Source organism: Nymphaea colorata, chromosome 2, assembly GCF_008831285.2.
Source record: "Nymphaea colorata isolate Beijing-Zhang1983 chromosome 2, ASM883128v2, whole genome shotgun sequence".
Lineage (NCBI taxonomy): Eukaryota > Viridiplantae > Streptophyta > Magnoliopsida > Nymphaeales > Nymphaeaceae > Nymphaea > Nymphaea colorata.
Window position 1 is genome coordinate 14,070,996 of NC_045139.1, and position 22,072 is coordinate 14,093,067.

The 22,072-nt window shown below is 38.2% G+C and overlaps 3 protein-coding genes across 7 annotated transcripts; 1 reads left to right on the forward strand and 2 right to left on the reverse strand.

Moving 5' to 3' along the window:
• Window positions 1-5,908, reverse strand: LOC116248750 (protein THYLAKOID FORMATION1, chloroplastic). The gene is made up of 5 exons (XM_031621714.2): window positions 5,584-5,908; window positions 2,995-3,262; window positions 2,486-2,702; window positions 666-781; window positions 1-373 (listed from the first exon to the last, which is right to left on the reverse strand). Exons 1-5 carry the CDS (start codon window positions 5,789-5,791, stop codon window positions 280-282), a joined length of 903 nt encoding a protein of 300 aa, XP_031477574.1. The 5' UTR covers window positions 5,792-5,908; the 3' UTR covers window positions 1-279.
• A 1,009-nt stretch (window positions 5,909-6,917) lies between these two features.
• LOC116249314 (uncharacterized) lies at window positions 6,918-15,212 on the reverse strand. The gene is made up of 10 exons (XM_031622556.2): window positions 14,935-15,212; window positions 13,957-14,121; window positions 13,710-13,890; window positions 11,815-11,871; window positions 11,636-11,706; window positions 10,898-10,976; window positions 10,755-10,814; window positions 8,867-8,961; window positions 8,664-8,724; window positions 6,918-7,822 (listed from the first exon to the last, which is right to left on the reverse strand). Exons 1-10 carry the CDS (start codon window positions 15,072-15,074, stop codon window positions 7,409-7,411), a joined length of 1,323 nt encoding a protein of 440 aa, XP_031478416.1. The 5' UTR covers window positions 15,075-15,212; the 3' UTR covers window positions 6,918-7,408.
• A 1,281-nt stretch (window positions 15,213-16,493) lies between these two features.
• LOC116247876 (uncharacterized) lies at window positions 16,494-21,716 on the forward strand. Of its 5 annotated transcripts, none has more exons than XM_050076143.1 (3): window positions 16,495-16,637; window positions 17,827-18,084; window positions 19,425-21,716. In XM_050076143.1, exon 3 carries the CDS (start codon window positions 19,758-19,760, stop codon window positions 21,636-21,638), a length of 1,881 nt encoding a protein of 626 aa, XP_049932100.1. In that variant the 5' UTR covers window positions 16,495-16,637; window positions 17,827-18,084; window positions 19,425-19,757; the 3' UTR covers window positions 21,639-21,716. The 5 variants fall into 5 exon arrangements, with proteins under 5 accessions (XP_031476140.1, XP_031476143.1, XP_049932100.1 ...); XM_031620281.2 differs by having other exon boundaries at window positions 19,439-21,716; XM_031620280.2 differs by lacking the exon at window positions 17,827-18,084 and having other exon boundaries at window positions 16,494-16,637; window positions 19,439-21,716.
• Window positions 21,717-22,072: the final 356 nt, after the last annotated feature.

A 22,072-nucleotide genomic window follows, 5' to 3' on the forward strand; every position in this document is an offset into this window, starting at 1 on the left:
TGCACAAAGCAATGGCATTAGTCGGGTAGTGAGAGAAGCATAAGAAGCTTATCTCAGCAAGAGAACCTGACTGCAATTTTTTACATAATGCTACAACAACCAACTGGGACATACACCAAAGTTTAATGGTGACGTGCCAGTTCCGAATATTGCAACGTACATACATGAAAACATGAATCTGCATCATAGGGCTCCACTCTGCGTCAAAATTGCGAGGAATCATTAGGTTGGACTTCATATCAACAACTGGCACAGTTGGAGCAGCTGTTCTCCAAGTACCTAGCGCTCCGCATATTGGAATTCACCTGTACACTGTTTGACGGCTTCGTTTGCCTTCTGAGATTCAGATCTTTCATCTCTCTTCTTCTTTTCTCTGCAAACAGACGATTCCATATGCTCTTGTTAGCAAAATTTGTCAGGAAAACAAAAGAGGAAATAAGTGCTACATATACAACTGCTTGAGAAAGGATATTGTTCTAGATGATTGGCATGCCAAGAAAACAAAGAAAAAAATCATTGTACAAGTTTCTTTTTTTTTTTTTAAGAAGAAAAAATGATAGCCCATATACAAAGTGGCATCAATTATGTATAGAAGTAAAAATTAGTCCTATCATGAATCATGTTAGTGCTGCACTTATGTTCCACCAAAATGACCCTACAATCACCTTTCCACATATTCCTTTAGAAGCTCCTTTGCTTGGACCAGCTTGGAAAGCAGGTTCCGATATACATCAAGGTCCCTATCAACACTTCGCTTGCTCACATTTAAGGCTCCACAAAGCTGTCAAATGTGCAAGATATTTATATTAGAAGGCAATGTACAACAATTTAGAAGGCAATGTACAACAATATTGATCTCCTTAATACCGGAATAAGACCATAAGGTTGCTTTCCAGCAATAGAAAATAGTAGTGTATCTATTACACTCTGACAATATACCAAGCTGACAAATATTTTCATCATTTTAACAATTAAAGGAAGCCACAATAAAGCATAATATAGAGTAAACAAACAAAATGCTAAAGACGATTGCAGGGCTTGATAGATGCTTTCTTTTATCTACTCAAAAATTCAAAGCCACGTCCACTATAACCTAGATCATAGATAGGATGGCTGCACTAGCAAATGAAGCACGGGTAAAATGTTTTGAATGAAAGGCTTAAGATTGAAGCTGCAAGTAGCATCCAAGCTCACATTATACAGAGAAGCCAATGCCCTTCCCAATTACTAGCTACAAACATTTCTTACCTTGGACGTCTGTTCAATCACCTTGCAGAACCCTGAAGAATGTAGCCCTAGACCTATTTTATGAGTCCCCAACAAAGTCCACTCTCAAGAGAAGCTGAAAAGCACCTCGTGAAAGATACTTGCTGAAGGTTCTCTATAGTATAAGCAAAATATGCATAGTCATCCTAGCTGTGCCTTTTTTAATGACAGTAGTACGGCTCGCAGTTTACAACCATTCCATTCAATACTTTAGCCCAAGGAACCACATTATATTTTTTTGGTAGTACAAAAGTATGGCGCAAGAGTCAACTCAAGCTCAAATAATATAAGTTCTCTCTATTTGAACTTTATGAATAAAAATTCAAAAAGTTTCAGAAGATAAGTTATTAATGGGCTCATTGCCAGCATGACTCAAATGATAATACATGTGTCACAAATTTGTACAGAAAAACAAACAAAGCATTGGAAAAGAAATATTTCTTGCATTCTCAAGAGGAGAAGTACTACTTTTTAAGATAATATACATTAGCAGAGAAACCACAAAAATTCCTTAAAAAGAAACAAAGCACTTAAAGATATTTTACAACCTTCTTGGTCCATATCAATCTTGCATTTTTAGTTCTATCCTAAAAGTATCTCACAGTACAAGAATCTCACAGTACAGAAACATGCAGCAACTTGAGGAAAAAAATCTGGTGCCAAGAAAGATGGAACACAAGTTACATGAAACAAGTGAGGGTGGTTAATGACTAGGAATAAGTTATATTTGGATTGTAAACCAAGCAAATTTATCTTTTCTGCTTCAGGAATCAATTGAATAAAAAGCACCACATGTATGTTGGGGAAAAATTGGTGATTCATCATATGCCTGCAGTTCCTCGAAACCAATATTCCAATTCATAGCATCAAGATGAATATATCAGGCAAGCAAAAGAATGGTCCAGTATGCAGAATCAGGAACAAGGCACCTGCATTATAATGCCCAAGTTTTTTATGCTTTGAAGCAATTAATACAACATATCCATGCAGGATTAATTTCTAAAAGATTTCAAGCAGTTAGAAGTGACAATTTCCTCCACAAGAGGCAGCCATATGGTCCATAAGTGGATGAAAGGGTAAAAAGAGCAAATCAGTGCTATTAATTTGCTTCCAGCCAAGACCAAAGCAGAAGAATATGGAAGGTTTCATAAGACCCATATTAGATAGCACAGTGTTATTTTGAGTAAATAATCATAAAGACAGCCTATGGAGGAAAAACCTTTTCCAAGACACTCGGTTCTGTCACATTTGCCAGCTCAAGAAGACGGAATAAGCCAACTGCAAAGAAACGGCTATAGCTGAAGCTTCCCTTTCCACCAGCGCGATCGGAAATATCTTTCAAGATGGCTTCAACTTCTCCTTCCCTTGATGGAAATTCAACTAAGGATGCTGCATTCTGTGACCGAGCCCACTCTTCCAATTTTTGAGCGTCATTTCTAACAGTGGATATAGCAAGTCAACAGAGTCTATACAATAGGTGAAAAATCAAACTGAAAACAATAAAGCCACCATAATTTTTTCATTTCACAAATTGTCAGAGATCCTCAATAAAACCCAATTAATATCAGAATTTAGAATTTAGTATCAATTTTAGGAGTCATGAACTATGAAGATTCAGGTGTGACCATCCTATCAGACTATCTGATTAGCAGCTATTTTGTTTGACCTTTAATTTGCCTTGAAAACAGAAATAGACTCTGGAGAATTAAATCTTAGGAATTCCCGTACCTGTATTGTTCAGGATCCTCCTTTAGTGCTTCAATATATGCTTTAAATATCAAGTCTCGATCTTCATTACTGGGGTATCCCTCCATAAGTTGATCATAGACAGTAACAAACCCAAGAGCAAAAACAGCATCATATTTATATGTCTTCTTATAACGCATCAAGTGCTGCTGAACAATTAGTTCTTGGAGAACAGTATTGTACACACTAGGAATGGGCTTCTTGTATGACTTGAGAAAACCCTTTTTTGTCTCAGCTACAGTAGGGAGATCTGCAAAATTAATCACATAATTGGGTCCAGCTTTTTACTGTGGTAAATAAGAATTAGTATCATCATAAGTACATAATATATGCATACGTACGGCGTACTTATACTTATATTTTAATGCATGTATGTTTATTTTTGAAAGAATCATCATCATTTCTTATCCCAGCTATGTAGAGTCCGATTTAGGAGTCTCAATTTGCAGCTGATCCTCATTTGTAGCTATGACATCAGCCATTTAAAATCCTTTACCTCGCCTATTGTTGTCTTGATATGTTTCAGCATTTCATGTCCAGATCCATGTTATTAAGGCCCTCGCCTAGGCATGGTCTAAGCGTGAGCCCACACCTGTCACCTAAGTGGTGCGTGAGTCCACACCCGTCACCTAAGTCAACCACTTAGGCCAACAAGCCTAGTCCATGGGAAAGTGAAAATTCACCTTCTCTTTCAATTAAAGTTTTGTAATTGAATATATATTGTTTAATTGAGTATATATTGTTATGTGCTTTATTTTGTATTGATTATGTATTTTTATGTATTGTTATGTTGATTATGCTGTTACATGTATATGCCGCACATCACTTAGTCCGTTATATAGTATTATGATACCTCATACCTGTTATATGTATACAGTAGTATGGTTATGTTACGTACTTATATCATATAGTTATATGTATTGTTACTTTGTTATACATGTTATAAACTTATATGTATATACTATTATGTTAAATTGTACTGTAATACAGTTTGTTATTCCTGTTATATATATTGTACTACATGTCATATGTATATACTGTTATGTACAGTCTAGTATACCGGTTATATAGTATTGCATCAACCTATTATATGTATATACTGTCAGCCTGCTATATAATATGTAACATTGTGATACCTGTTATATGTACACGTTAATATGGGTATGTACTTAGATGTATACTATTATGCACTGTTAGTCTTTCTTATTATATTATGTCTTTCTTTAAGTACATATGGATTCAAGCCTTGCTATGGATTTACATAAATTCTTTTAGAGATTAGCTTCAGTTTTTTTTATTTTGTTACTTGTATTAGATTACATTTAATGAGTAATGTTAAACTTATTCTATTGATTTTGTATATTCAATGAAGTCAACAATTAATTTTTTATTGTTTAAATTGAATAATACTTGTTATATTACTACTCTCCACATTTCAAACATTAGTAATAGTTAGTCAAAATAACTTCACATATTAACATAACTAAAGAAGTTAAAAAAAGAATTGGTCGCCTTCTTTGCCTAGGCTTGACTAGGTCCACCTAGGCGCTAGGCTCTGCCTGGCGCCCAGGCACAACATAGGCCTAAAACATCTTAAACAACAAAATTTTGCCTTTTCTCCCATTATTATTACATCTGAATATTTTCAGAAACATTCATCTCTAACCTTCCATTGTTTCTGCATAATTTCATCCATTCAATGTTGCTTCCAGCTAACAAGCAGGCGCATAAAAGCTAACCTCAAGCTGCTGCCATTCTGAGACCATTATTACTATTTCCCCTTTATTTGGCCAACAGAACACCCTTTTTAAGGGTTAATCACATAGTAATTGGTGTGTAACGTAAAAGAGTATTCTCTGGGCGTACAAGCTTATTCTTCTCTTTTGGCATAGTTTGAAATATCTCCCGGATATACTACTAATTGGAAGTTGTGAAAATAGAAGGATCCATTTCCATTAGTTTGTTTTCATTTCTCCTAGCCACACTAAAACTCTAAAGAAGTATCTAAGCACATAATTCTGCAATCATTAATGGATAACGTTAAGCAGACGCTCATCAATGCCCATCCCATGTTTGCCAAGGACAGATATGGTGTGATGTAACGATTGGCATTTTCTTGCAGAATGTTCTCACTTATTTGGGGAGACATCCGCTACTAACTAGAGCTAATATAAGCTAAAAAGATGCATAACCTACTAATTCATATAGATGGGGCGAAACAATAGTAAGACCCTCCAAGAACACCGGGTTCCACCTCAATATACGTGTCATACATCGTTAACAGCATTGTACCGACAAACAAAACCTCGAGTTTCTTTATGAGACGTCTCTCTCTTAGATGAAACAAAGCACCGAATATCTTCCAAAATCTCACCCAATTCAATGTCATAACTCCTAGAACAAATAAGTGTAGAACTCCTGACACTACAACAGGAAATAAGATGAACGACATACACTATTTGAATGGAGAGAACAGAAAACCGAACTACTTACATCAGATATAAAAAGAACATTTCACGCCAGCATGCAATTCAACGAAAGGAAAGGTTCCAAGTTTGAAAGGAGAAGTACCATTAGCCGTTGCCATACAACGGAACCGCGAACTCGACGCCGGCATCGAAACACGGAGGAGATCGGGGGCGCAGAAGATAGATCGGGGGCGGAAGACGTCGAGACAGGCAGCCGCAACGCACTCCGGAAAGCGAAATCCCGGCCGCCCTCCCCTCCCCGCCGCCTGCTGACCCACAGACGAGAGAGAGAGGGACGAAATAGCCGCCATCGCCGCCGCCTTCTTTTCTTCTTCTTTCCCTTATCGGAGAAAAAGATTCAACCAGTGAACTTCCGCTTCCTCAGAAACAGAGTGGGGGGGAGAGAGAGAGAGAGAGAGAGAGAGTCTTATCCCTTTTGAAAATATGCAGCCCTCGCATTCGTTTATATGGAGAGCCAATCAAAAGGTGACTCCTGGCATGAATGTTTGAGCGGGAGCGCGCAGCGTACCGTGTTTCGGAAGGAAGCCGTATTACCAGAAACCCCCACCGTCAAATCCAGTATTACCGGCATTATGTGATGCCAAATTACCAACCCCACGCCCATCCCAGTGGGGACCACCGGACTGGCGCTCGTTTCGGATCACAAGATATTGGTGATACGATTAATGAAGGGATCTCTTATCATTAGTGTAAGACTCTCTGTGGGTCCCATTCGCCTGGAAGATATCCAAATTGATTGGATCCGGTGCGGGGGGTTTTTCCATTCGGTTCAGATCTACCGTTCTACTTATTTAGTTTGTCTACAATCGAGCCCATTTTTCCGAAAGTTGCCGCAAGTGAATCAGGAAGACCGCATTCGATTTTTTGTTGATTGGAGCCACATGGATCTAGAATTATATCTGGATATTCGACGACAATGTGCCTCATTGGATCCAATGGGTTCCGATTCTAATGCCAAGTCCACAACCAACTAGACCTAGAGGCAAGAACATGCAGTCTGCGACAAGCAAAGCTACCCCCTCTTCCTTTGAAGGCCCTTCAAGTTGGAAACCTGTAGTGTCTTGCATGCCACTATATGACATCCAAAAAAAAAAAATCAAATTGAAGATGCATCGCCACCACAACACTTTGACTAACCAACTATGCTACACCCTCGGGGCCAAAGAACGCACAATCTAAGTCAGACAAGTAAACTGAACGCACAATCTAAGTCAGACAAGTAAACTGTGATGCATAGACTACAGTATGACTTTTTATATGGCATTCTCAAGAATCCCTCCCTCCACTCAGAAGGTTATCCTTGGCCTTGTAACAGAAATCACATGGGAAATTTTAAGCTTCTAAAATATTACCTAATCAACTGTACATAACCCTTCTGGGCTTGACCACACTATCACATCCAAGCGATATCATAGCTAAAGCTGCTAAACCTTGCACGGTGTGCTTGCCATTCCAAGTTCATTGAACGGAAGACAGCCTCAATTATAACAAAGTTTACCAAACTTGATATAAAAACAATTATCATCCATTTTGGACAGAAGCATAGGTGGCTGCCATCTTCCTGTAGGATGAAGAAAACTACCTCGGTTGGTCATGACATCAAGATCAGCTTTCACCAACTACTAGCTCCTTGACAATCTAGTGATTACTGCTGTTCCCCTTAAGTATAAAACAACATATCTCTCTCTCTCTCTCTCTCTCTCTTTCCCTCTCGCTCTCTCTCTCTCTCTCTCTTTTACACACACATACATGTGAAACTGCATAATTCTTAAGCAACAGCTTCTCTGCATCACAATCGATCAGAAGTTTGTTCAGCTTATTTGCAACTTAAGCAACCAATCCCCTTCCAGAACACGCACGTGCAGAGACACTCATGCAAGGAAAGGATGAATTGGGAAGATAAAGAATTAGTGCTGTTGCTTCTTGTCATTCCTATTCCTCTTTCGCAGCTCCCGCTTCTCTGCAGGATACTGCCGCTTGATCAACAGATTGTGCAGTGCCCTGTTCGCAGCTTCAGCAACCAGTGCAAATGTTGCCACATCTGCATCATCTAATATCTTCCCCTGAAGTCCTTTGAGTAATTCAGTGCCACCAGGTACTTCAGCTTCTCCTAAGATGGTTGCTTGCTGTTGATCAGATAAACTGATGACCTTGATGCAGGCAAAGGCACACACACCAGTATTAGACATCTGTTTTGCATCTTCAGGTTCAGATACAGCATTGGAAGGACACATCTCCGATGCACCAGCAATGATCCATAGATGGCCCACTGAACTGATTCTCAAACTTGTTGGAATGAAACTTTTCTGCATCTCTACCACCTTATAAGATTTCAAATGCAAGACTAGTAAGCAACTTGCCTGAGAGATAAATACACACACAAAAATATATTGGGTGAACTAGTAAAAAAGTTACTTTAAATCAGAGTAACAAATATTATTCTCAGGTTTCCATCAGCAAGACTTTCCCAATAAGAAAAAATTTTGCTTTTCTTGAGAAAATCACAGGAATCCAAAATATCAAAAAATACACAAAAATTTGATAGAGAAATTCATGAAATTATGAGTTTCCCACTAATTCTCTTACAGAAACATTGGTAAAAAGAAACTCAATCCTTTTCAAAATATCTAAAAGAAATCATACCTCACAAAAAATCATGACATTATCGCCATATTGTGGGAATTTTTCGAAAATATCATGATACTTTTCAGTTTTCCATTCTACCTGTTAGACATTTTTATCACAATATTTTGAAAATATCATCCATATCAGTGAATATGACACAAACACCATGAACAGAGCTAAATATTAAGTGTCAGGTATGCTCTCAACCAAGGGGATCCATCAGAACCAGGTAAATTTAAACGTACAGTTACAAGAGGATAGAATATTAATAAATTAATGCTTGGTGGTTGTATCCCTATTTTCCTCCTTCAAAACCACTGTCATCAAAAGACAGCAGAGATGGAGATGCAGAGGGAATGGGTTCCAAAACCCAGTGACCAGATGTTTTAGCATAATAATCATAGTAAGTCAACCACAGTGTTCGATCATCTTCATTTTATTGACAAAACTAGTAGCTACATTAAATTTCTTAAATTCTATTTTGGTGTTTGAGTCAATTCTAAAAAAAATATCACAGAAAATGACAAACATACTTACTTTTGAAACTACAAGACTGCAATCATGGAAGCTGCAGCTCAAAAGCAGTATCCCGCAAAACCTGAGGTAGACAAGAAGTGACTTCAGGACCAAGGGAATCATCAATTAGCAGCTACTTTTTCTCTTTGTGCAATTAGCTAAAGTCTTCACAAATTGGATATGAACTGGAGCAAGAGAGAAAGAGAGAGAGAGAGAGAGAGTGCCTCTGAATTGCAGCCACGATGACTGAGCCATTTGGGGAAGCACACAAATCAATGACTGCAGGAAGGTCTGATTGTTCATTCTCAACAAGTCCTGCCTTTAATACAAAGAACCAACACGTTCTCAGTAAACAATGTAAATTACGTACTGTTTGAAAGAAAAGTTAGAACTGCAATTGCCGTAATAGAGCACAAGTTCATTGCAAGAAAAATGACAATCGCCAAACTATTTTCTCAAATTGAATGCAAGAACATCCCAGTTAGTACGCATGTGAGACATACATTAGTTTCAGCAAAGAAACAGCTGACCTACTATTTCCATTCACATGACAATCTCAACCAACCATTTATACAAAAACAAGACTGAGCTGCAATTCTGAATTAGGCAAGTCTGCCGTTCTACAATCAGCTTGTCCTGGGAATAGGATTAGATGTACTTGAACTCAGGCTCAGTAATGCTGTTACCCAGGTGGTGGCTAGGGAAAATTGTCCAAGAATTGATTAGAACAAAACTGAGAAAGAATGGTGGAAAGCAGACAGAGAGAAGGAGAGGGAGAGAGAGGGAGAAGGGGAGAGAGAGATCTAACTTTATCTTCAATTACACGTTTGTATATGCTCTTGGGTTTATTCAGCTTGAAGAGATCCATGAACTGTCTTTATCTTGACCCAACTTCTCTGCCTCATGTGGACCCAACCCATTTTATTTCCTGAAACTTATCTACCATTTATACAAAAACAAGACTGAGCTGCAATTCTGAACTAGGCAAGTTTGATGTTCTACAATCAGCTTGTCCTGGGAATAGGATTAGATGTACTTGAACTCAGGCTCAGTAGCACTGTTACCCTGGTGGTGGTTAGGGTAACTGTCCAATAATTGATTAGAACAAAACTGAGAAAGAATGGTTGAAAGCAGACAGAGAGAGGGAGAGAGAGAGATCTAACTTTATCTTCAATTACGCGTTTGTCTATGCCCTTGGGTTTATTCAGCATGAAGAGATCCATGAACTATGTCTTTATTCTTGACCCAACATCTCTTCTTCACGTGAACCCAACCCATTTTATCTCCTGAAACTTATCTCCAATTATAGGCTTCTTTATACTCTTGAATTTATTCAATTGGACTAGATCTGTGAACTCGGCCTTTATTCCTGACCAGAGACCTGTTCCTTGCATAGACCCAACCCGTTTGATCTTCTGAACCCCGGTCTGTGTTCTGCGGCTCTGAAATTTTAGTCTGAGATGTAACAGATTACTCTTTGATTCAAATAGCACTTTGTCCATAAGGTGTAAATTGAGGAAAACAATAGGGTGAATTCTGAAGATCTTGACCAAGCAGCTTTCTCCACATCATCATTATTCCACACGACTAATCATTCTGTTTCATGCACCATTTAATCAATCTGGTGTCCAACAAAAATATACTATGAGTCTACCCAATCTAAATAGATATAAGTGGCAAATATTCCGAAGGAAGCCTCAGATCATTAGACATAAGTTCATAACAAGCTTATGAAAGGCAATTGTTCATCTCAAAAAGCATTCCATCTAATCAGGCAACCTAAAGGCTGGATTCTGACCAGGTAAACTAGTTATGTTTGGCTAGTTTCGGATAGGAGAAAAAGATATAACTGCAATCAAAGACAACTAGAAAAGAAATGCACCATGGACACCAAAAATGATTGAAATTTTTTGGATAAAAATAGTTACAAATATAAGTGAGACCAAATAACTAGCAAGTTACTAGAAGACAATGGAATCATTTCAAACATTACTAGGAGGGTAACCCGCACCACACAATTAAGAAGCTCAGCTTTCACAGAAGCTAAGATGTGTACCAAAAAGCATCATCATAAGATGTGTCAAACAATTAAATCAAAAAAGAAAAGAGTACCTTTACTCCAACTTCACATGTATGAAGAAGTAAACCATTTTCATAGTCCCATAAACGTACCTGCAGGAAAAAGGAAAATTAAAATTTGGTCTAGATTGAAATTAGCTCTACATTTTCATTTCGCAGACATGAGATATACCCACAGTTGAATCACCACTTCCAGATAGAAGAAATCCACAAGAACCATCAGAAGCACAGATAAAAGCTAAAGATGAGATATAACTGCCAGCAAGAAAAAAGCATCTGTTAGCCAACTAATTTTGAGTCCAAACTTTGGCCAACTATTAATAACTAACTAGAGGCACCATGATAAAAGTAGAAGCCAAAATTCTAATCCCTCAAACCAAAAAAGATACAAACAAAACCTAACCTAATCATGCCCACAAACTCTAGTAAGATAGAAATAGCACAGACAGAAATAAGTATAAGCAAGTACAGCATAAGTTTGTGCAATTAAAACTTCCATACTATGGAAGCATGATAGATACTTCTCATTCCCATTATGTTGTAGATGATTTGCATGGCTGACTGGAATTGCAGTAACATGATAAACCAGCATGCTTTTCTGAGTTCATTCACATTAAAATAAATTGAATAAGCAAATCTTTAGAAGAACTAAGCCTCTCTTTCCACATCCATCACCCCAATCCCAACGGTATAAAAAGAGAAAGGTCAATGAAGTCAGTGTCACAGAAAAGCTGTGTCACTGGAAAAATTAAAGTTTCATCAAAGATTGAAAAAAAAAAGAAAAAGAAAAAAAGCCTAACAAGTCTATTCAGTAGTGGCAATGTGACTTGTGGAATCTCACAAAACCAATGCAATGAAAAAGGATAATACAAAAAATAAGGTTGTTATATGTCCAATCAAGTTAAAACACTCACTCTGTATGACCAAGGCAAAAGTTTTGTATCTCATGTACCCCTTTCAAAGGTCTTCCAGGAAAAACTGAAACCTGCCAAATATGAAAAGCATTGCCCCAGCAGATTAGGTATGTTAATACAACCGGGGAAAGGAATGATGAACTTAACCATTATAATATAAAATTAACATCAACAATTACACGAATTTTAAAATCACGATCTGCACTAGCAATGAACTGCCCATCTGGTGAGAATTCCTGAAAAAAAAAAGGTGCCATCAAAAGCATGAGAAAATTGGGAAAGCACATTGAAACCGGCATCATGTAAAGGAAAACAGACAGCAAATAACAACCCCATGTACACTAATCAACAAGAAGGTGTGATTTTCTTATCCTGGCAAATGGCTAATAATAGGAAAGAAATATAATAGATCTGGTCAGGCCATTACTTTAGTGATATGCACAAAGCAGCTCCCAATATACACACATATATACTTGCATATATAAATACATATTACATACATAATTGCATGCACAAATACATAGATATATACACACTACATAGTACATATGTATGTAATAAAAAACGGGATGTTAGTGTACACTTGAATGCACTATCCACCCTAGATGGAAGTCTCAATTCTTTTATTTCTGGCAAAATTAACTGCATGCATATGATCTCCAAGTCCAGAAACCAACAACTCCACATAAAAATCATTCATTCTTCATGTATAGAAAGGATTAGGACAAAAATTTGACACCTTTAAGCATTTACAAAATCTGAACTCAACATCAGAGAAACATTATTTCTATATCAATCACTGTTGTAAAAGCGATATCAGCAGCATATGTGTTTGCTCATGAGTATAGCGTATCAGCTGTTACATGTTCTTATGTATCAGCCCGTATAGCCTTATTTTTTATGTTATGGAATAAAAACCTAATTTAAATTATGTTAAATTGATTTTAAGGTGAAAATAAAAAGTAAAATCTGTATTGGCTTTGTATCGTATCGGCAAGAGGCGATATAACACATATCAGCCAACATGCTCTGGTATGAAGCCATAGACTTTTAGACATGAAGAAAAATTTTATATGATAAGTTTTGCAGAAAATACTTGGAAATGTGATTTCCAGATGCCCTGCCTTGTACGTTTAGCCAATTCCTGTCTTCTGCAACTAACAGTTATGAACATTCAATCTTGAGAACTGTCAAAATTGTCTTAAGCCTGCTCCGTTCATATATTTTCCTCTTCAATTTTTCCCTTCCACCCTCTCGTATATATTTCAAACCGTCCTTCCATTTTTTTGTTGCCATGCCTCATGGCACAGCCAATCATCTACTAACCTGGTATTTGACTTCCACTTCACCCATTGGTTTATATTGCAATAAGATGGTGAACACATGCTTTTCTAATAATTTTAGGATGCATAAATGAATAAAAAAAAGGCAAGGCTAATAAAGTTCTCAATGTCATTTTTCAATTTATTCTTGCACCTGATAACCAACTTAAAGTTTAACAAATGCTTAATTCCACCTTCAAAAATTCTCTAAAAGATATAATTATCAAAATTAAGTGCTTTTCCTAATCTTCTTAATAGTCAGCGATTGTGGACCATATGAGCGACAGAAAGTTCCTGCTAATCTCTTTTTCATTATCTTCTAAAGAGAAATATTTGAAGAAAAAAAGATAACAATTCCCCATACTTGTTATGTTTTTTTTATTAATGGTTCTTCCTCTTAGAGAAATATACCTTTTAACTAACCTCTTATTTCCCTCTAAATAAAACTGAATCCTGTTTTTGCTTTCCTTTTAACTAACAGTTCCTTGTCTCCAGTAACTTTATTTGTTAACTTGATGTTCCACTAATTTTCCTTCTAAACCCAGTTTAACCATCTAAGGAAGTCAAGTGAATTTCCAATACCAAATTTGGAAAAAGAAGACAAAACAAACCGGAAGCAAGCTTGCTACCATCAGAAATAAGGGAAAGTTTTTTAACAATTAGTGCATTGTAATATTATTAGATGAAACTGTGTGAAACACATAAAGCTGAAAAAAATGAAAGATAGTAAAAGGAAAAGGATAAAAAATTACCAAACTTGTGATGATACTACAATAATGACCAAAAATTGGAGTGGCTACTTTTGTGATTGGAGAAGAAGTTTTCTCAGCAACATCTACTTCCACTACCCAAATAACCCCAAACTTATCAGCAAACGTAAGAAAAGATCCATTGCTGCTTAAGGCAACTGAGCTCACTCTCTTTTCTGCACATCTGAAAGATAGAACTCACTTAGCTATTACCATAAGCATCATGGTTTCAGGTCAGGTCATAACTTACGTTGTCTGTATACAATGCCAAGAATCTGTGGACCAGACTTTAACCAGCTTATCATCTCCTCCTGATGCAAAAAGTGTCCCATTTGCACCAAAACATATGGCACGTATAGAATCTGAATGAGAAAGACCTCCAGCCACGCCCTGTAAGACAACCATGCAATTGTCCCTGAAAAATGCATGTGAAGTACCAAGTGAGACTACCACAGAGAAGAAAACAGTCAAATGTATCTCTTTGACAACATTATAATGAACGCGTGCAACTGATCAAATAGGGCCTCGAAAATACAATCACGCCCTGGTTAAGAAAGTGAACCACGTGCCTGTTTGCATGTTCATTTATCTTAAATTACTTTCTACAAAACATCTGAAGGAGAACGATCTCTAGAATGCACTCTAAATAGTTAAGCAGATCCTGATCATCCAAGTCTCGACAGCATCGTAACTTCACATTTGGAAAATTCCTCGCTCGAAGCGAATATAAATGAAAAGGTACCCCCACCAGCACTGCCCGGAAAATTGCAAATTCATCGCCTCGTCAAAAACTAGCATAACGGCATCCTCCTGTATGAACAGACATACGCTTGGTGTGCGTAGCAAACTCAAATGTGCGTGACTGTATCTCGACGAGACCACCAACATGTTTCTCAACGTTCCACTTCTAGCTGATTTGGAATCAAGTCAAGTTCCATGGCCCGGCTTTGACAGAGTTCTCTTCGGATGATGATGCGAAATATAGGTAACAAATCGATCCCAGACACGAAATCATTCAAATTTGGAAGGAAAAGGTACATGTAAACCCAGAAAGAGTGCGGGGCATTGACTATAAAAAATATAAATAGATAATGAAAAAGAGAGAGAGGACGAATATGCTGAAAGAGCCATTTAACGTGGCAACGGAACGCGTAGATAAATGAAAAATACGGGACAGATCTCACAAAAATCGAGAACAAAGAGGAAGAATCGGACAGAAACATCCGACCTCAGACTGTAGACCCGCAGCTCGGAACCGATGGCAACGGCGACGGAGTACTCCTGTGGGTGGACCGATATCAAAGCGGGCACCACTCCGTCGGCCTCGTTCTCTCCTCCTCCTCTTCCTTCCTTCTTTTCTTCCTCCATGCTCGGTTCTCCTCCTCGTCCTCTTCTCCTTCTTCAGAGATAGCGAGAGGAGGGGGGACAGACAGGGCAGCGAAAAGAGAGCGAAATCCTTCCCTCCGACCTTTTGGCGGCCGAATATGAAATGTAGCGATCGGCTGCTTGGGATGGAGATGAGCGGTTGCCTTTTCGGATGTGGAACCAGTTCGGGTCAAGATCGATAATTGGAATCGAGTGATTTAAAAAATGCCATATTATCGCTCGTATCGAAACATTTCCTTGCTTCCAACAACTTGATTGCCTCAACTTGAAGGTTATTAAGGTCCGGTTCGACTGGCTGTTGATTCAAATTTTATGGACAGACTTAAATTATTGAGAATATAAACTTCAGTTGTCGATATGTGGCCTTTGAATTTTGGCTGTCACTCGTTGCACAATGTCTGGATCTCCATCATCTTTAGATTGGCTGAGTTGGTGGTGGAGATGCATCTTTTGGGCAGTCTACTGCATGCATATAAACAGGAAGAAGGTAGATTTTTAAATTTTGTCATAAAATTGAAGAGAAAAAAAATGCACTGCACTATGTTTAATTATTGAATTACTTTTTTATAATCTAACCATACATGCATATACATAATATATGCATACATGCGATTTGAGGAATGTTTAATTGTTTTTGTGATAATCGTACACTTAATTCGTCTTTGTTTTACTTTAACATGTCTTTATAACAAATAAAAAAACAATGGCTTTTATGACTTCCACTTTTCAATAGGATACAAATCAATGATTTCTAAAACGACTTAAACCAAAACATAGTTTGTGTTATATTAGCATTTATGAACACGTTAGAATGTTAATATGTTGTTTAAAGTATTTTTCTTATAAGTATACTTTTGGTCCTGTCTCAAATATATATATACATGTATATGTGTGCGCGTGTGTGTGTGTTGATATTGGCCATTGATCTATTGAAAACGTAAAGATTAGACAATCTCAATGACAACAATGGGATACAATGTTTTAATCATATAGAATTAATTAACGACCTTTTCTCATTGATTTTCTATGAGTCTTCTATCTTAAAAGTATCAGCAGCCATGATGATTCCTTACAAATTTTGCACCTACGCACCCACCAATCTCTCTCTTGCAGGATGGCTAAAAATTTAAAGTTCATTGCTCAAAATATTATAAACCATACACTACAAGTTATCGTTAATGCACGAACGCCTCTAATAATTCACATTACAATCTGGTAGTGTTTTCTAAGGGTTCGGGGCTCAAGGAAATTGAGTTTTGCGAAACAGTTTATTAAACTTCATTTGTTTCAACCAACAATTGGCGATCCGATTCGAATCGAATATGGCTGGAGGACTTGTTCGTCATTTTCTCCTATAAAATATTTTCGTTTCAGTATTAATATAAAAGATTGGGCAGAGTAGCTGGGTGTCGAAAATCCCCCTTCTTTCCCCTCTATTTTCTTGCCCTAGCCCTCTCTCTCTCTCTCTCTATCTCTCCCGTACCAGGCGACAGAAGAAGGAAGAGGAGGAAGCCGAAGAGGGAAGGAACAACAGGGAGCGGCTAGGTCTCTCTCTCTCTGTCGTTATTTATAGTTTATTCCTATACTCCTGCCTCTCATTCATATTTTCCTTCTTGCCCTCTCCCTCCTCCCCATCCTCCATTTCTTTTCGTCGTTTTTCTGCTTATTTTTTGGAAAATTTTTGTATTATCTCCATATTTCCGCGTGTTTGTCTGTCCCATTTGCAGTTGTATAGCTCATATGCACATATTTGTGGGTTTTAGATTTGTTGTATCATCACGAGTGCATGCATTTGACTGCCAATTTCTGATCGACTATGTCTTCATGATTGTTGATCTTTTCTTGCTAAGTTTTTCTTCTAGCTTGCATATACTCGATGAATTGAATTTTGTTGGGTCATCAAACATGCATTATCCCGACTTTGTTACTTAATTTGTTGGATGACGAACTTGTTTCCTAGTCCCGGATTTTGCCCCGACAGTCATCAATTACATTTTTTCCCCCCTTGTTTGGCAACATTTCCTTTGGAAATCCCAATTACGTCCTTTAGGGGCCTATCAATTGTTTACGTATGAGGTGATCAGTTGTTTACGTATGAGGTGATTGATGTTGCTAACACATAAGGAGTTGCTATTTCTTTCCCATTACCATTTCGGACCTCCATTAGTGGCCGTTTCTGTACCTAGCGATTCACTTTTTTAATACCTTTTTGTTGTGCTCATTGTTTCAATGATCATGTTATTACATGGATGTATAGTTCTGAATCAAATACCAAGACGCATTTAGGTTTTTCAAGCCCATAGGTAGGGGAGCTAACTTCGGCTAGGTGGTAAAACAGTATCCCAGGTTCTTCTAATAGAATGTCCTTCGACTGTTAGAGACAGTACCAACTATGAATATTCCTATTCATGAAACTTGATCGTTTAATTATTGGAGTGTTAATATTTTATAGTTATGGAATCTCTGTCTGGAGCTTATGATTTCCAACCACTGAAATTGCTTGGGGTTTTAAAATGCTTTCCTTGATTCTGTTACGTTGTAGTTATTGACCGTTGTCTATGTTTCTATGGCCAAATTTGATCCTTCAAGTCCCGAAGGATGCAATGGTTACTGCCTGGTTGTTGCATTTTGGTGGTAAAGGCTTCTGGTGTTACTTGTTTATACATATTTTTAGAGCTTTTGCCTACTATTGTCACTTCACTAGCTTATAAGAAGGAGGTTGCTTTTCACACAGAAAAAATATTTGTTGTCTCTTACATGCTGATATGGAGCACTCAAGGAGCTTTATATACCCCTTCCTGAACTGCAAAGTGATCAACAACCAGCCCCAAGTGGCAATCGATGTACCATATGCAACTGGCTAAAGATAACAAGCACATGCAAATCTGATTGTCATTCTAGAGTTGTGATGTGAAATTCCTAATCCACCACCAACAATGTCAGAACATCTGGATCCAATATTTATTTGGCTCCTAGGCTTCAAGCAGAAGAGGTGTGATATAACGATATTTATGTGGCAAGGACAAGAACCATTTATTGAGTCTCCCCAGTTCTTCAATTCGTAGCGCCCAAATGCTGAAGCTGAATAAGGAGCACTTTCTAATATGGCAGCTAAAGCATTATACTTGCTTACATTTTTTTGAACTTCTCATTCCAATTGCACATTATTTGGGGTAACAAGCTCCAAGCCTCACATGTATTGATTAATTCTGGTTATCCCATGGTCAAACTACACAATCAAAACAAATGTGCATTTTGTTGGTGACATCATGGACAAAAGCAGCCCATTCGCAGACTTATTTTGAGCACTGATCACTTGATGGATGGATCTAACGATGAGGTGTTTATTTACCACTTGACTTTCTCTACTTAGAATCAAGCTCAACACCATTCCCTAAGCAGTTGAGCTCGAAGGAGTCTGTTAAGGTGAAACCAGATATGTGTAAAGAGACTCAGATTTGGATCCAGATGCAGGGCGGATCAACTCAATGTACACAATAGCTCAGGATGAGCCATAATTGGAAGGAAGGTGCCAAGCAAATGTGATATTGGCTCCACAATTTCTTATGACAATCTAGAAAATGTCAGACAATTAAATGTAACATGAGAGAGTGATCTCTTCCTATGATGAAGGATAAGGGAAGAATTGCCATTGACTGCAATCACATTCCAACACAAATTTGAAATTATAAAAGAACCCTTTCCTTTTGTGGGATAGATAGCAGAGAAGAAGTTTTGGCAGTTATTGGTTATAGGATTAACATGTGGGGCACATTATATTTATGCATCTCGTGAGTTATTGTTGGTTTGAGTCTTTGAGATGTTTATAAGCTCCATTGCGGTCATATTTAACTAAGAACATTATTTGATTATTGAATAAAATAAAAGAGTGATATGGAAAAATAGATTGAAGAAAATAAGAGAATGATATTGCATTGAATAAAATAAAAGAATGATATGGCAAAATAGATTGAAGAAAATAAAAGAATGATATTGCAAAATTGATGTGGCAATGCATATGCACAATTCATTGAACGTATTTTTTTTTTGCTGATGTTATATTTTGAAATCTGGTGTGATATGGAATATGATTTTTTTTTTTATTAAGACTGGTGTCTCAACAGTTCTTATTTACTTATTTGCTACATGATTGGTAATGTGACATTTGGATTATTATCCTTTAAACAAATGGTTGAAAACTTAGTAGCCATTGACATGTGGTCTGTTTTGGGTCATCTTGAGTTTGCTTTTGTGCTCTTTCTATCTTTTTTTTTTTTTTCCCTTTCATGTTCTAGTTGGCTGTTGCTAAACTGCCCATAGTTATGAAACCAGTTCACTCTTTGCAGAATTCTCACTTGCTTATTCTTCCATAGTGGATGGGAGCTAGAGGATGTCTTGTGGATACTGGTATGGTTTGAGCAGGTCAAACTTCAAGGTAGCCTAAAAAATTGGATCAGGCGGATGATTGTTTTCTTCTTGGGGAGTTGTGGGCTTGGCTTAGTAGTGGTAGGATGCCCACCAAGTGCATTCTTCCAGTACTATGATAGAGGGAGGTTTCTTTCTTAGTCATCATCACAAGGATTCTGTCACAGACTCACATGAGCTTTTAGGACTTGGGGCTTTGTATCGTTGTGGAAGTGAAGTCATTTTTATTCTACTGTCTTCATGGAAGTTGTATCCAACAAGCAATCGTTTGCTGATGAGGAATCCTTGATTGACATATCCAATGGGCAACTTGAAGATCCGTCCATGATAGATCATCCCACTGGAGTTGATCATGCTGCTCTTTCCCAAGCTCTTTTGGTAGGACAAGAATTTGCAGATGTTGATTCTTGTAGGAGGACACTGAAAGAGACTGCAATTGCTTTTCATTTTGATCTTCGTATGGTTAAATCAGATAGATGTCGTGTGATAGCCAAGTGTGCTAAGGAGGGATGTCCTTGGCGTGTACATGCAGCCAAGTGTCCGGGTGGTCCAACCTTTACAATAAGGACACTTCGTGGAGTGCATACCTGTGAAGGGGTACGTAATTCACGGCACCAACAGGCATCCGTAGGTTGGGTTGCAAAATCCGTCGAAGCACGTCTACGGGATAATCCACGCTACAAGCCGAAAGACATTCTAAGAGACATCCGCCAACAGCATGGTGTTGCTGTGTCATATATGCAAGCATGGCGCGGCAAGGAGCGTAGCATGGCTGCAGTTCATGGATCTTATGAGGAAGGGTTTCGCCTTCTTCCTGCATACTGTGAGCAGATTAGGAAAACAAACCCTGGAAGTATAGCTTTGGTTGTTGCCACTGGGTCAGATAATCACTTCCATCGTCTTTTTATATCTTTCCGAGCATCAATATATGGATTTATAAATGGTTGTCGGCCACTCTTGGAACTGGATAGGGCATATATCAAAAGCAAGTACTTGGGAACTCTGCTTTGTGCTGCTGCCGTTGATGGTGATGGCTCAGTCTTCCCTCTGGCATTTGGCATAGTGGATGTTGAATCAGACGAGAATTGGATGTGGTTCCTATCAGAGTTGCGGAAACTTCTTGGTGTCAACACTGAGAACATGCCCAGATTGACGGTGTTGTCTGACAGACAACAGGGAATTGTAGATGGAGTTGAGACACACTTCCCAACTGCATATCATGGGTTTTGTTTGCGTTATCTTAGTGAGAATTTCCGCGATGAATTTAAGAACACCAAGCTGCTCAACCTATTCTGGAATGCTGCCTATTCAATCACACCAGTGGAATTTGAAGCAAGACTTGTGGAGATGGAAGAGATATCAAGAGACTCTGTTCAATGGATTAATCGGTATCCCCCTAGACTATGGGCTGTGGCATATTTTGAAGGAGTGCGGTACGGACATCTTACTTTAGGTATAACTCAGTTGTTGAGTTCATGGGTTAGTGAAGCTCAGTACCTTCCAATAATTCAGATAATGGAATATTTCCGAACTCAACTAACTGACTGCTTTAATGAACGGAGAAATAGAGGCATGGCCTGGTCAACAATTCTTGTACCATCTGCAGAGAAGCATATGTCAGAAGCCATTGCTGATTCCCGTTGTTACCAAGTCCTTCGTGCAAATGAGGTGGAATTCGAAATTGTATCCACAGAGAGAACGAATATTGTTGACATAAGGAGCCGTTGTTGCTCCTGCCGCCGCTGGCAGCTCTTTGGTCTTCCGTGTGCACATGCTACTGCTGCTCTTCTGTCTTGTGGTCAAAATGCTCACTTGTTTGCAGAATCTTGCTTCACAGTTGCCAATTATCGGGAGACGTATTCACAAATCATACAGCCAATACCTGAGAGAAGCCTGTGGCAGGAAAGAGCAGAAGGGAGCAAAGATGGGGGAGCCAGTGCTGATATTGTCATACGGCCACCAAAGACCCGGCGTCCACCAGGCCGCCCAAAAAAGAAGCTTGTGCGGGCAGAGAGCATTAACCGAGTAAAGAGGATTGTAAATTGCGGGAGATGCAATCAGTCAGGGCATTCCCGCAAAAAATGCCAAGCACAAATTCTGGAGCAGATTGCTCTGCGCTGAGTTGTACTGTAATTGTATTGTCCTCTTCTCATAATGAACCCGTTTCCCAATTAAAATCATATCATTAGTAAAGATACACTGCTTGACGCCTTTGTGGGGGCCCAATCGTCGCTTTCTTGACGAGGGGCTGTTGTAGATGGCTGGTTTCTCAGCAAAGCCTGAATCATCTAGTTTTCGTTATGTTCTCTTGATCTCTTGGTAATAATTCGGATAATCTCGTTGATGGATGGAGTATAAATATTAGAAATGAAGAGGCAGTCGCTTTTCAAACAGATGGTTGAAGGGAGGGTAAGATTGATGTTCAATGGGAGCGCATTTTGTTCTTCGAGCCGCTTGGACAAAATTGAATCTCACGGTGAAATTCAGTTTCCATCTCCTCAATTAAGGTCCAAAAAGATTTGTTCTACGAAAGGTTTTCTTCTATCGAAATACCA

Coding starts and splice junctions, on each gene's coding strand:
- LOC116248750 (XM_031621714.2), bottom strand. CDS start 5,791: ATGGCGGCTATTTCGTCCCTCTCTCTCTCGTCTGTGGGTCAGCAGGCG. Junction 3,263..5,583: donor TTGTATGGCAACGGCTAATG/GTACTTCTCCTT, acceptor TTAATTTTGCAG/ATCTCCCTACTGTAGCTGAG. Junction 2,703..2,994: donor GAGGATCCTGAACAATACAG/GTACGGGAATTC, acceptor ATCCACTGTTAG/AAATGACGCTCAAAAATTGG.
- LOC116249314 (XM_031622556.2), bottom strand. CDS start 15,074: ATGGAGGAAGAAAAGAAGGAAGGAAGAGGAGGAGGAGAGAACGAGGCC. Junction 10,815..10,897: donor CTGGAAGTGGTGATTCAACT/GTGGGTATATCT, acceptor TTTTTCCTGCAG/GTACGTTTATGGGACTATGA. Junction 8,962..10,754: donor CATGTGAAGTTGGAGTAAAG/GTACTCTTTTCT, acceptor TTTGTATTAAAG/GCAGGACTTGTTGAGAATGA.
- LOC116247876 (XM_031620280.2), top strand. CDS start 19,758: ATGGAAGTTGTATCCAACAAGCAATCGTTTGCTGATGAGGAATCCTTG.